At 36.5% G+C, this 14,931-nt stretch overlaps 2 protein-coding genes across 2 annotated transcripts; both read left to right on the forward strand.

Annotated features, from left to right (window-relative positions):
* Positions 1 to 1,860: 1,860 nt before the first annotated feature.
* LOC311185423 (NKG2-A/NKG2-B type II integral membrane protein-like) lies at positions 1,861 to 7,749 on the forward strand (the record flags this gene model as incomplete). The annotated part of the gene is made up of 7 exons (XM_084256049.1): positions 1,861 to 2,047; positions 2,427 to 2,525; positions 2,995 to 3,045; positions 3,556 to 3,707; positions 6,760 to 6,863; positions 7,110 to 7,210; positions 7,688 to 7,749. The coding sequence occupies 7 exons, from the start codon at positions 1,861 to 1,863 to the stop codon at positions 7,747 to 7,749; spliced, it is 756 nt and encodes a 251-aa protein (XP_084112175.1).
* Positions 7,750 to 9,944: 2,195 nt separating this feature from the next.
* LOC311185635 (zinc finger MYM-type protein 2-like) lies at positions 9,945 to 14,128 on the forward strand (the record flags this gene model as incomplete). Its single annotated transcript, XM_084256326.1, is given in 2 exon segments — positions 9,945 to 13,734; positions 13,736 to 14,128. Coding segments are annotated over 2 exon segments (4,134 nt in total). The 5' UTR covers positions 9,945 to 9,993.
* Between the last annotated feature and the right edge of the window lie 803 nt (positions 14,129 to 14,931).

Raw genomic sequence — 14,931 nt, forward strand, 5'->3', positions numbered from 1 at the left:
AATTGACACACTATTAGATCAAAGTCTCCTCTGAAGGCTTTTGATGAGATAGGTTGCCTTCAAATAAGCCCCAGGGTAAATATTTCCCATTCACACTTTACTTAAAAAATACATATATATATATCATTTTTTTGAAGTAACTTTAGTTTTCAACACTGCATATGACATAGGGGTACTGGTTGACACCTCTTTAGATGTATGAGACCACACCACCCCCACCACCAAATCACCCAATCCTCCACTGTGACACTGTGACAGAAAGTCTCTTTTTTTCTGTCTTGCTTCACTTTGCACCTTGACAGGTCAGTGTGAGAAGACCAGAGACATTATTTGCTTAAAAGAGTGACCTGGATCCCACTGGAGGATGCACTGCTTTCTGGCAACAGAAGCTCTGTTTGGCTACTCTCCTGTGCCTCCCCTAACCCATCATATTTAGTGGAAGATTGCAAAAGTCTGATGTTCTACAACAGAAGTGCAATTAAGATACAATCAAATAACAGACAATGTTGGAAACTTCATTTTAATAATTCAGGGTGAGAAACAAGAATAAATGTGAAGTATGTGAAATGATTTCTTAAAATATTCAATTCCTGCTAGTGGAGAAGTAAAAGCACACATGCATATTTGGGTTGACAAATCAATAGAATTTAAAGTGTGTTGGGTGAATTAAAGTCTGATAAGGAGCAATTTATTTTGGAAATCTTAATATAAGTATAATTCTACATTATTTTATATTTTGTTCAGTTTTGATAATTAATCTAATTATCAAGGTAAACATATTCCTCATAATCTTAGATATAATAAAAACAGTTTGATAGTTGTAAAAAATCAAGCTGAGGTAGATTCCATAAAATGCCAATTTAAAAATAATTATAGACATAAAGATTTCAAATATATTGAAAAAAAATTGCAGTGAGACTTTTATGCACTGACTTTTATCTAATAAATTATGTCACATCCTCTAAATAGTATAAACAAATGATAAAAAGGTGGTAAAACTGACATATTATTGAGAGCTTACAAAAGCCAGATTGAACATTTGGTGTTCTGCAGGTTTTAAACCTTACATATTTTTATTCCCATTGTAGAACAGGAACTTAAATTGCTGATAATGGAGCAACTTTTAAAGCTTACACTTTGTAAATTTCAAAACCAGGATCAATTCTAGATTCCACTGGATAGAGAGAATATTTACTAAATTAAACTATGTGATTTGATACGATTGTTTACACCACAGAGGAGACCATCACTGTCTGACAGTTTTAGGATCTTTCTGGAAGGTTGAACCAATACTGTTATCCTATAAGTTATCCCTATCATTGTGTGCTTTTCTATCTTAGGTATTAAAACAATTGTCAATTTAAACAAGACTTTAAATTAAATAAGACTTTTAGTGCCTTGTTCTCAAATTATTCGCAGTTTGAGTAAAGGCAGTGCTTTATGCAATGTTTTCCAAAGTACAAAATATTTCCTTAAATGTTTAATAATTTCTTAGAACTTCACAGTAATTGCAGATAAAATGAATGCTAACACTTCATCTACTTCTAACAAATAATTTTAAATCACTAAATAATGGTAATTTAGTGCTGGAAAGTGCCATACATGTATTTCTTCATTTTTAAACAAAAACTAGATTTTTGACTTACATTTCTCCAATCAAAATAACATATCAAACATGGAATATCATCTTAAAAACTACTTATTCTGTCACAAAACTCACATTTAAAGCTGTGAGGAAATTAAAAACAGCCTTCACAGTGTTTGAATGCGATAGGAGTGCTCAGCCCACACTCCGCCCATATTGACTACACCAGGCATCTTCTCACCAAATACAGTTAATTCTCCGCTCAAGCTGCAAAGATGAATAACCAGGGTGTAATCTATGCAGAACTGAATCATGCAAAGAATTTAAAGAGACAGCAAATGAAACATTCGGGAACTGAAAGCTCCATTTCAGTAACCCAGCAAGAAATAACCTATGCAGAATTTGACTTCCAAAATGCTTCTCAGGATCTTCAGGGGAATGACAAGACATACCACTGCAAAGGTAAAATGTTTGATAGACATACAGTATAACTGCTCTGGGATGGGCAATGGAGTGCAGGAATGGGGGTATGCACAGGGAAGAAGCTCACCTATCTTGCATTTGTGAAGATCATAATTTGAAGTTGGAATTCAAGATTCTCATGTGAGGTGTAAAGACTAATTTTATCCAGGCATTGTTGTCATTGAGTAACTACTCATGGCCATTACATATACTGTAAATATAATGGTGTATGCTGGGAGAAAGGTTACAATGGGAGGCATAGGTCTGGATTCCATGTTTACATATGTGATTCCTTGTGGATGTGGATTCTCTTGTCTGTAAACTGTCTGAGCAACTGTCCATCTCTCCTTTTTCAGTGTTTCCATTTCTGTCCTTGCAGGCTTACCATCACCACGGGAGAAGCTCATTGCTAGGATCCTGGGAATTATTTGCCTTGTCTTGATACTCAGTATTGTAGCAGTAGTCATTAGTAATGCCTGTGAGTAAATATTGGAAAGATTATAAGAAAACCTTTCACTTAATGATCATCAACACTCTACAGATTTCATAATATTAAAGAATAGAACTCTCATTTTAAAATGTTTATTTAGACCTAATGTGGAAAGTTTATTCAAAATTTGTCAATTGTATAAGTAACAATGAGCATAGAGAACTTTTTTTACATATTGCAATTTTGTAATTCAAAACATGTTTCAGGATATAAAAAGACCTTTTTGATTAATTCTGGAGCATTGTTAAGCCAAACCCAGAGATAATATAGTTTCATCTTGTTGGCTTCTGAAATAGCTTAATCCAAATATTCAATACATTATTGCTTTCTTGGTAAAAATCAATTGTACTGCAGCTCATTCTAATTTAAATCAAATTTCAAACTAAAAAAAAGGATTATAATTTCCTTAGAACAGCTTTAATATTTATAACAATTACTTTGTTGTTGTTTTTTCTAGTTATTAAAACACAAAAGCTGAACAATTCATCCCTAACAACGACCCCAAAAGGTATGCAATGATTTTCAAAGTTCTGATATTAATACAGTTTATATTTTTCTCTACCTTAGGTAAGTCATAAATGTAAAAAAAAATGAATTACAAATTTGGGAAATAAAAAAGTAAAGATTATTAAAACATTCTTGTTATGCAATCATAGAGAAACAATCATTTAAAATCATCTTACTCATTGTTGTCAATTAGTTCCAATGTCCCGCTGCTATAAGTTAGATAAAGAATATTTCTATTCCAAAACAGTATTTTGTTTACTAGATATTCAAAAATTGTAGAGAGTAGATAGTTTTGCTTGTGTGTTTGCTTTTTATAAGCCCATACCTTAGGAGAGAGGCATTGACTTTTCTCTGAGTTAGTGTCAGTGTGTCTTTTTTATACGTACCAGCTGTGAGGATGCATAACTATGTAATAATATATATGTATATGTCTATACTCATGCACATTTTGAAATGATTTTTATTAAAAATTCAACTTCCATTTTGATAATAATTCATTATCTTTCCGCAGCACACCATTGTGGCACTTGTCCAAAGGAGTGGTTAACAATTTCCAACAACTGCTACCACATCAGTAATGAAACAAAAACCTGGAATCAGAGCATAACGGCCTGTGCTTCTAACAACTCTCATCTACTCTACACAGAAAATCAGGAAGAAATGGTAAGATTTTAAATGCTTCAAATATTTTATTAAAAGATTATTTTAGACACAATTATACTTACTTATTGCATCCATACTTGGGTGGATATATGTAGCTTTATTTTAAATCCTGTAAATAATTCTGTTGTTTGACTTCATAATTGTTTTTCTATTTTATGCTCTGAATACGTGAATACACATTTGATAAATTTCAATTCTAGTTTTTCATAGAAAACCAAGTTTCTATAGATGCTGTTTCACATAAACTTTGTTGTTCAATTACCACATAAGAAGGAAACTAAATAGCTGATGATTTTGCAGATTTATTAAGTGAAATAAACCCAGGTAATGGCAAATTAAATGGAAGTTCCCAACCCCAGCAGTGCCCCCTGAATGCACTCTATTCACTTATCTCTGTTCACTTAACCACTTTGTTATTTTTTGAATAATCCTTGTTTAATTTTGAACATTACATTAATGGAAAAATGCCTGTTACATGTTTCTTTTCATGCTCATTTGATATTGGTAGTTCATCCATAATTTTGCATTTAGCTGCAACTTGTTAATTATTACTGCTATAATATACTAATAGGACATGTCTACTCAGACATTTAATTTGTGGGTGTTATGAATAATTGTTTTATGAAAATCCTCCTGTATGACCTTTTCCTACATATTACATTGCATTTGCAACAAAGTGCCTATTAGGTATAAATATGTAGTGTATAATACATTATATTTTGATATCATGCTATATCTATTATACTACAATAATCTGTAAATATAATTATAATCATATCTATATATAAATACTTTATGTTGCATCAAATGCACCAAATTATTTTGCTGGGTCATAACTATGGGTATTTCTTAATTTATTAAATTATCCCAGGGTTTCAAAAAAAATTGTGAAAGTATACATTTTACTTAAATGCCCCTTGATCCACAGCTTTGTACTTCCAGGAATTTTAATATAATGTCTGATGCTTATTTAACAGTATAATTATGATATTATTTACCATTTTCCTGATTACTATTAAAATGAATGCACTTTTGTGGTCTATTCAGTGCTAAATTATTCTATAAAGTGCTGGTCGCCATTCTCTCCTACATGGTGTCTGTATTCTCCTGCCTAGTGCTCTTGTAATGTTATAGATATGATATCTTTTTATCTCATGAGCTGTAAGGAACATTTTTTTGACTGTGACTTAATATTTTTGCTTTAATATTGTAATTATTTAATGGCCAGAATCTATTAATGTATTAATTTTGCATTTTGCATTCTTTATATGTCCTGGAAGCAAGTCTTATAAATATAAATAAATAAATAAATAAATATATAAATATATATATATATATATATATCGTTTGCAAATATTTTCCAACTCTTGTGATTTTTCTTTTCTTTGGAAAGATCAGAGTTATTTTATTTTTATTAACTACACACATCATCAATGTATTCTTTTATCGATCATTTTTGGTTTGTATCTAAAAAAATTCTTTCTATGCAAAGGGCATTCTTTTTTTTTTGTAATATATATTCTTGAAGTTTACAGTTTGCTGTACAACCTATTGAGCTTATTTTAAATATGGTATGATGTATGGATAAAATTATGATCATTTATTTGTCATTTTTCCCACTGAAAACCAGCTATTTCCACAGCATTGATTGGAAGGACTTGCTTTCTTCACTTAATGAGTCTGCATCTTTATTGAAACTTGCATATCATGTATTTGTGCATATACTTGCGCACTTTTTTTTTTTAAGATTTATGTATTTATTTATACAAGCACTGGGTACTGTCAGAAGCACAAGAGGGTGAGAGGATTCACCAGAGCCAGAGCGGGGAGCAGGACAGGCAGAAGGACAGAAGTACACTGCTGAGGGGGAGCAGTGGGTGGGGCAGGAGAGGTCTGCATGCCATGTGGGACCCTCCCCAGCGGCTGGTTCAAACGGGCCCTGCAGAGGCTGCATGCGGGCTGCTTTGCAGCCCAGCCCTCAACCGCTGTGCCACCAGGGGAGGCCTTAATTGTGCACTTTCTAATCTGTTTTGTTATCTGGTTATTCTGTTTTAAGCCAATCCCGTAGTTTAAACACTGTGCATTTTACAGTAAGTTTATATTATTTTATATTAGTAACTTTTCAGTGTTGTCCTTTGTGTTCCAGATATTTGCATGGCTATTTCCTTTTTACCCCTATCTGTTAAATTTTTTCTTGATTTTTTTTCAAGTGAAATCATTTATTTTCTTTCTTTCTCCTGCTGTCTTACTTTGCTTAGTAGAATCCCACCCTCACAATCATGTTCTGAATGACAAGAGTATATATTTTATTGTAGCTTTTGGTTATTTTCTCAGAATTTTATATTAAGATATCATCTTTAACACATTGTACATATATTTCACTTCCTGCTCCACTCATTTGTTTTGGGGCAATTAGGTGGTTTTCAAAACTTGATTATTACAAACAGTGCTGTGATGAACACAGGAGTGAACGCATCCCTTCAAATTACTGTTTTGTATTCTTTGAGTACATATCTAAGAGGAGAATTACTGCATCATAGGGTAAATCAATTCACTTTTGGTGCAAATGTAGACTGCTCGAGCTCTGTGGAACACAGTATGGAAATTTCTCAAAAATTCTGATTACGCTTTTTTAAAAATAAACTTTTTACCATACATCAGGGAGACTATATATATATATATATATATATATATATATATATATCATTATTTTTAAGATTAAGTGAAAAGAACCAGGTCATTACAATTCAGTACTATGTGACAAAGCTATGCCTTTTCCCTAAGCCCTGCTTTAATTCGAACAGAAATTGTTTTATGTATTTCTAACTTGCTATCATTCAGAATAAGGCATGTTCTAAGAGATTTTGCTTTATTTCACCTTTGAACTCTGTTTCTGAGAAGTGCATGATTGCTGAAAGATTCTTATGTTTCATATAAATAATTATGAAATTCTATATATTTCAATTATGTTTAGCGGCTCATAGTGTCTTTCCAGTCTTCCACAGGTTTATTGATTTTCTGATGAGTTGTTCTCATTTTTGTTTTCTCATAGAAGCTTGTGAGCTCCTTTCAGGTTTTGTCGTGGATTGATCTTGCCCAGAGTACCTATAATAATTCGCAGGTGTGGCCAACGGGCTCAGATTTTTCCTCCAAATTGTAAGTTTTTTTGAGAACTATTATCTTGGATGCCATAAAGGAAATGATCATAGCATAAAAAACAAAATGTTAATGACTCTATAAACACAATTACTTAAATGATTCCATGAAACTTATATTGGAAATATTTAGGTTTAGAGATAATCATTAGCCCAAATACATTGTTTTCACCAAAATATTAACTAATAACTAATATTAATTAATATTACATGTATTGTTAATTTTATGTCATTCTCTATATTTCAGGATTTCACAATCTTCAGAGAAGGATACATATTGTCCATTTTTAGATTTTGAAATGAAAATTGTGTCTTTTGATTCCTGCTTAGAAAAAAAGCTTTATATTTGTAAGTTTCAGGCACCTTGGCTTACCTAAATTTGGTAAAATGCCACTCATCATCTGCAGAGTCCACATTTCTAGCTTTGGGTTATTTTCTTAGAATTTTATATTAAGATATCCTTTTTAGAACATTGTTGGTTCACACTAAAACGGTGCAGATATTTCTCACATCCTGGAGTTCCCACACAGTCACAGCCTCCCCCATTAACAACATCAGTAACCAAAAAGTTCATTCATTACAGAGGATGAATCCACATTGAAACAGAATAACCACCTAAACTTCATAGTTTACTGAAGTTTTGCCCTTGGTGTTATAGACTTTATTCTAAATCCTCATACTAATTATGAAGATATACTCCCAGGTACATATTATGCCGTTTTTGTTGTTTATTAAAATAAACTGTATGTAAATGATAAATTCTAATGTCAACTCTCAAAGGTGAATAATCCCACTCCTATTTTCTTATTACTTGATTTGTTCTAGCCCATGCAGTTGTTGATGATGAAGATTCCACGACCTGTGGTAGCAAAGTGTTTAAGTCATAGAAAGGTCAAAAGACACAAATCAGGGAGAGTTAGATGTAAAGAATGATTAAATATTTGGTGCTGACAGATCTCAGGCTGGGCTGTGGGGCAGGAACACTCCTTGCCAGAGTATCCGCAGGCAGAGGCTGGAGGGCAAGAACATGTGACAGGGCCTCTCTGGTGGTGCAAGGGTTAAAGACAGCACAATCAAGGTATTGCCAGTCACTGTAGCAAGAGTTCAATCCCCCAGCCAGGAGGAACCCACTTGGCACAGCAGACCTCTCCTATATGCCTACTGTTTCTCTCAGCAGTGCATTTTGGTCAATCCACCTGTTCTGCTCCCCACTCTCTCTGGTGAATCCTCTTACCCCCACATCTTTGGTCTACACCCTAGTTGTTGTAGGCATACATAAATAAATCTTTCGCTACTGGGGTGTGTGGGGGCAAGGGAGTAAGATCAAAACAAAGGGAGTAGGAATTGTATGGGGACTATAACCAAGATGAAAATGCATATACTGTGCAAAAATGGAAAAATGATGTTAAAAAAAAAAAAAAGAAACTGTGACAGACTAACCTAGAAAGCTGGCCGTAAGTGAGCACCAGCACATCCTCCATGTGGCCCCTGACAGCAATATCTCAGCCAGTGAAGCCACCCCAGGGAAGCCAGGAAGAGCCCCTTCCCTGCAGTGTCTCCCCAGGGCCCGTTACAGCAAAACTTAACATCATGTGTGCCGGCAAGGGAGAAATGTTTAAGGATCTAGCTCTGATATCTCAGAACAGAATAATGAAATACAGATTTGGATTTAAGAGTACTAATTTATGAATTGGTACTCAGGTTATCATGCCACAACCACAAAGTTGCTCTATAAGAAACTTCTGGTTCTCTGGACTTCCCTTGTGCCACAAGAGGTTAAGATGAAACCTGTGAAGCTATTACCAGCCACTGCAGTACGAATTCGATCCACGTCCAGGGAGCCACCAACATGGCGCAGCAGATGTCTCCTGACTTGAGAGCTGCTTCCCTCAGCAGTGTGTTTCAATCAATCTGCCTGTTCTCTTCTCCACTCTGTCTCTGGTGAATCCTCTCACCCCCCACACCTCTGCCCTGTACCCCAGTACTTGTATGCATAAATAAATAGACCTTTAAAAATTAAAAAAAAAAAGAAAAGAAACTCTTTCTACCCACTCCCTTGGAGAATGTGCAACTGGGTAATACTCAGGGAAAGGAGCAGTTCCAGGTTCCCTGCCCCACCTTAAGGAGGTAAGAGGTGGGCAGGGAGGAGAAGCTGAACAGAAGACTGGGACAAGGGAAGAGAGAGCAAGAAGCCATAGAGGAGGCACATGGAGCAGAGAGACACATGAAAAAGCTTGGCCTTGGACTTGTACCAGGGATTTGGACGACTCAGAAGGATGTGTAGACTTGTATAGATGTGGGTAAGAGACCAAGGTGAGCCTAACAATGGCAGCCTTTACTTTGATTTTGACTGTGTTCTCTTCCGTCCAGACTTGCATGGCCCCTTCTGCTCCTTTCCTGTGCCCACCCTAGGGGCAGATTGCGTCAGGCTTTTGGGTCTCAGCAGCCCTGCTTTGTGCCACCCTGTTTGGTGGGCACTTACCTTCAAGGGAATGGGTAACTTTGGGTGCTTGATTTGAAAACTATAATCTTTCTCTTTTCTTTATTGCATGCAAATTGTATTAAAGTTCTTTTGTATTGAATGTTTTATGTTTTGAGTATATTTTGTCTTTATGCAGTGGATGGCAGAACCTATTTAAAGCAGCCAAATTTGGGGGTTACTGCCCTGTAACAAATGGAACCAATATATATCTTCTGAATCTGTCCAAGTGAAACATTATCATGATTAGATTCACATTAGGTAGTGATAGGCGATTTCACAGGTAGTATTCGCATCTCTTACAGAGTTTCATTATTTTGAATAGGTTTTGAGTGGCCAATGTGCCAAATCTACCATGCTGATCATGGCTGAGCATAGATGCCCATTTAAGAATAAATGGAGAGGGGCAGCCTCCGGAGCCTCCCACTGGCCCGGGATTAGGGCTCCGCGCCGTGGCCGCCGTCGCCGCTGCGCGCCGGGGCCTCGGGGGCCGCTCTGGGCGCCGCGCATGTCGCGGGCGCCTTCGGGGGCGGCCCGCGGGGCCGCGAGAGCGAGGGCGCGTCCGGGCGGGCCGGGATCTGGAATCGCTTTCAATCCTATCTGGTGCATGTTTGGTATCAAGTGAGGAGGAAAACACCCACGATACTTTGGCATGGACGCAGGTTCATTGGGAGGATTAGAATTGACTGATCAATCTCCTGTTTTACTAGGAAATACGGCCATGGCAACTAGTCTCACGAATGTCGGAAATTCATTCAGTGGTCCACCCAATTCTTTAGTTTCTAGAGCTACTAAATTTCAGAACTCATCAGTGGAAGATGATGATGATGTTGTTTTTATTGAACCTGTACAACCTCCCCCACCTTCTGCGCCAGTGGTAGCTGATCAAAGAACCATAACATTTACATCATCAAAAAATGAAGAACTACAAGGAAATGATTCCAAAATTGCTCCTTCCACAAAAGAATTGACTTCTCAAAAGGGAAGTGTAAGTGAGACAATTGTCATTGATGACGAAGAGGACATGGAAACAAATCAAGGTCAAGAGAAAAATTCCTACAATTTTATTGAACGGAGGCCTTCTGAGAGTAAAAACAGAACCAATGATGTGGATTTCTCCACTTCCAGTTTTTCAAGAAGTAAGGTAAATGCAGGAATGGGTAATAGTGGTATTACCACAGAACCAGACTCTGAAATTCAGATTGCTAATGTTACAACCCTAGAAATAGGTGTAAGCTCTGTGAATGATGGCCAATTAGAAAATGCTGACGGGAGAGATATGAACTTAATGATTACACATGTAACGTCACTGCAGAATACCAACTTGGGAGATGTCTCTAACGGACTGCAGTCAAGTAATTTTGGTGTTAATATACAAACATACACCCCATCTTTAACTTCACAGACCAAGACTGGAGTAGGACCTTTTAATCCTGGTAGAATGAATGTGGCAGGAGATGTATTTCAGAATGGAGAATCTGCAACTCATCATAGTCCTGATTCTTGGATTTCCCAGTCAGCTTCATTTCCCCGTAACCAGAAACAACCAGGGGTGGATTCTTTATCACCAGTGGCCTCACTTCCTAAACAGATTTTCCAGCCATCAGCTCAACAGCAACCCACTAAACCAGTTAAAGTCACTTGTGCAAACTGCAAAAAACCTTTGCAAAAGGGACAGACGGCTTACCAACGAAAAGGATCTGCTCACCTCTTTTGTTCTACCACCTGCCTTTCTTCCTTTTCTCACAATCCTGCTCCAAAGAAGCTCTGTGTTATGTGTAAAAAGGATATAACTACAATGAAAGGAACCATTGTTGCTCAAGTGGATTCAAGCGAGTCCTTCCAGGAATTCTGTAGTACATCTTGTTTGTCTCTCTATGAAGACAAACAGAATCCTACTAAAGGAGCTCTAAATAAATCAAGATGTACAATTTGTGGTAAACTAACAGAGATTCGCCATGAAGTTAGCTTTAAAAATATGACTCATAAGCTGTGCAGTGACCACTGCTTTAATAGATACAGAATGGCCAATGGTTTAATAATGAATTGCTGTGAACAATGTGGAGAGTACTTGCCCAGCAAAGGTGCTGGAAATAATGTCCTGATGATTGATGGTCAGCAGAAAAGATTTTGCTGTCAAAGTTGTGTCAGTGAATACAAACAGGTAGGTAGCCATCCAGGCTTCCTAAAGGAGGTTCGAGATCACATACAGGACTCTTTCTTAATGCAGCCTGAGAAATATGGAAAACTGACCACATGTACTGGTTGCCGAACACAGTGCAGATTTTTTGATATGACACAGTGTATAGGTCCTAATGGATATATGGAGCCATATTGTTCAACTGCTTGCATGAACAGCCACAAGACAAAATATGCAAAATCACAAAGTTTGGGAATTATTTGCCATTTTTGTAAACGAAACTCTTTACCTCAATATCAAGCCACAATGCCTGATGGAAAACTGTATAACTTTTGCAATTCCAGTTGTGTGGCTAAATTTCAGGCCCTAAGTGTGCAGTCATCTCCAAATGGCCAGTTTATAGGTCCAAGTGACATTCAGTTGAAATGCAACTATTGCAAAAATTCTTTTTGTTCAAAGCCAGAAATCTTGGAATGGGAGAACAAAGTGCATCAATTCTGCAGCAAAACTTGTTCAGATGACTATAAGAAGTTGCATTGCATAGTTACATATTGCGAATACTGTCAAGAGGAGAAGACTCTTCATGAAACAGTAAATTTCTCTGGCGTTAAGAGACCTTTCTGTAGTGAAGGTTGCAAACTATTGTACAAACAAGATTTTGCAAGGCGTTTAGGATTGAGATGTGTTACTTGCAACTATTGCTCTCAGCTGTGTAAGAAGGGGGCAACGAAAGAGCTAGATGGTGTCGTGAGAGATTTCTGTAGTGAAGACTGCTGTAAAAAATTTCAGGATTGGTACTATAAGGCTGCAAGGTGTGACTGTTGTAAATCTCAAGGAACTCTTAAAGAGAGAGTGCAGTGGCGTGGGGAAATGAAGCATTTCTGTGATCAACATTGCTTATTACGTTTCTACTGTCAACAAAATGAGCCCAATATGACAACTCAGAAGGGACCTGAAAACTTACATTATGATCAAGGTTGTCAGACATCCCGAACCAAAATAACAGGTTCAGCACCACCCCCCTCTCCAACACCTAACAAAGAGATGAAGAACAAAGCAGTTCTTTGCAAACCTTTAACAATGACAAAAGCTACTTATTGTAAACCTCACATGCAGACCAAATCTTGTCAGACAGATGATACTTGGAAAACAGAGTATGTCCCAGTGCCTATCCCCGTGCCTGTGTATATCCCAGTCCCTATGCACATGTACAGTCAGAATATTCCTGTTCCTACTACAGTTCCTGTTCCTGTGCCAGTTCCTGTTTTTCTGCCTGCCCCATTGGACAGCAGTGAAAAAATCCCTGCAGTAGTTGAGGAACTAAAAAGCAAAGTTCCTCCAGATTCTCTTGATTCAGAGATGCTTACGATGACAGATATGATGACTGAAGATGAGGGGAAAACAGAAGCTGCCAGCGTTAATAGTGTAATTATTGAACCAGACATAATTGGTTCAGATATCTTGAAGAATTCTGACTTAGAGACACAGCCCATCATGCCTGATGTACCATATGAACCAGATTTGGATATCGAAATAGATTTTCCCAGAGCTGCTGAGGAGCTTGATATGGAAAATGAATTTTTATTACCCCCTGTTTTTGGAGAAGAATATGAGGAACAACCTAAACCTCGATCTAAAAAAAAGGGAGCCAAGAGAAAAGCTGTATCAGAATATCAGTCTCATGATGATAGTTCTGACAATTCAGAATGCAGCTTTCCTTTTAAATATACGTATGGTGTAAACGCATGGAAACACTGGGTCAAAACTAGGCAACTTGATGAAGATCTTCTGGTGTTAGATGAGCTAAAATCTACTAAATCAGTAAAGTTAAAAGAGGATCTACTCTCTCACACCATGGCTGAACTTAACTATGGGTTAGCTCATTTTGTCAATGAGATCCGACGGCCAAATGGAGAGAATTATGCACCTGATAGCATTTATTATCTTTGCCTTGGAATACAGGAGTACTTGTGTGGTAGTAATCGAAAAGACAACATATTTATCGATCCAGGATACCAGACATTTGAACAAGAATTGAATAAAATACTCCGAAGTTGGCAACCAAGCATACTTCCAGATGGGTCAATATTTTCTCGAGTTGAAGAAGATTATCTCTGGAGGATAAAACAATTAGGATCACACTCTCCAATAGCTCTTCTGAATACCCTGTTCTACTTTAACACTAAGTATTTTGGCCTGAAAACAGTGGAACAACATTTAAGACTTTCCTTTGGCACTGTGTTTAGGCATTGGAAAAAAAAATCCTTTAACAATGGAAAACAAAGCATGTCTTCGATACCAAGTGTCTTCCTTATGTGGAACAGATAATGAAGATAAAATTACTACTGGGAAAAGAAAACATGAAGATGATGAGCCAGTATTTGAACAAATTGAAAACACAGCCAATCCTTCTAGATGTCCTGTGAAAATGTTTGAATGCTACTTGTCTAAAAGTCCACAGAATCTTAATCAGAGAATGGATGTTTTTTATTTGCAACCAGAATGCTCTAGTTCTACAGATAGCCCTGTCTGGTACACATCTACATCACTGGACCGAAACACCTTGGAATATATGCTTGTACGGGTTCTTTTAGTAAAAGATATTTATGATAAAGACAATTATGAACTGGATGAAGACACAGACTAAAAAGGAACATTTCAGAAGCAAGCAGGATAAAAACAGCATTAGATAGTCATGCTGCTAGGTCTTTATTATGGAAAACATTTCAAGTTTACTCCTTCTGTTTTGAGTTTTGTAGCAGTGTACCCACACTGGGTATTACCATGTAAATAATCTGTGAGTGAAAGTTGCCATTATTCTATGTAGTGGTTTTAGGATACTTAACGAATACGTTCAAATTCTTTTTTTATTATTATTTATTTGATTAGGTATGTTTGTAACTTTTTACATTACAAAATATGAATGAGAATGTGCCATGTATAATTTTTTTCTTGTAGTAAGAAGAAGCATCCATCTTGCACAACTCTACTGTTGCAAAGCTTCCTTGAAAGGGAGCTCTTTTACTGGATTCTTGACCAGATGGTTGTGTATGGGTAGCACTACTAAAAGTTTAGAACTTGCAGTGTCTTTCAGAATTTTTAAAATAAACTGTAAACTAATAGGCTGGGTTTTTTTTTTGTTTTGTTTTTTGGGGGGGTGGGGGGGTGCTTTGTTTTGTTTTAGGTTTTAGTTACTGAAGCCTTACAAGGTTATATAGAGAGATACCATCTTCTGTACCAAAAATAGACAAGAGAATGCTGTCAATATTGGTGTACTGTAATGTGAATCTATACTGGTAAAAATAACTTTTTATTCCCCTTATTAAAACCTTAGTGTCCTTTTCTCAAAAAAAAAAAAAAAAAGAATAAATGGAGAGAGGGAGAAAGAGAATTTGGGGTGCTATAATCAGACAAAATGCATGAGAAACAGAAAAATGTGAAACCACCAGT

This window comes from Talpa europaea, assembly GCF_964194135.1.
Source record: "Talpa europaea genome assembly, chromosome: 15".
Lineage (NCBI taxonomy): Eukaryota > Metazoa > Chordata > Mammalia > Eulipotyphla > Talpidae > Talpa > Talpa europaea.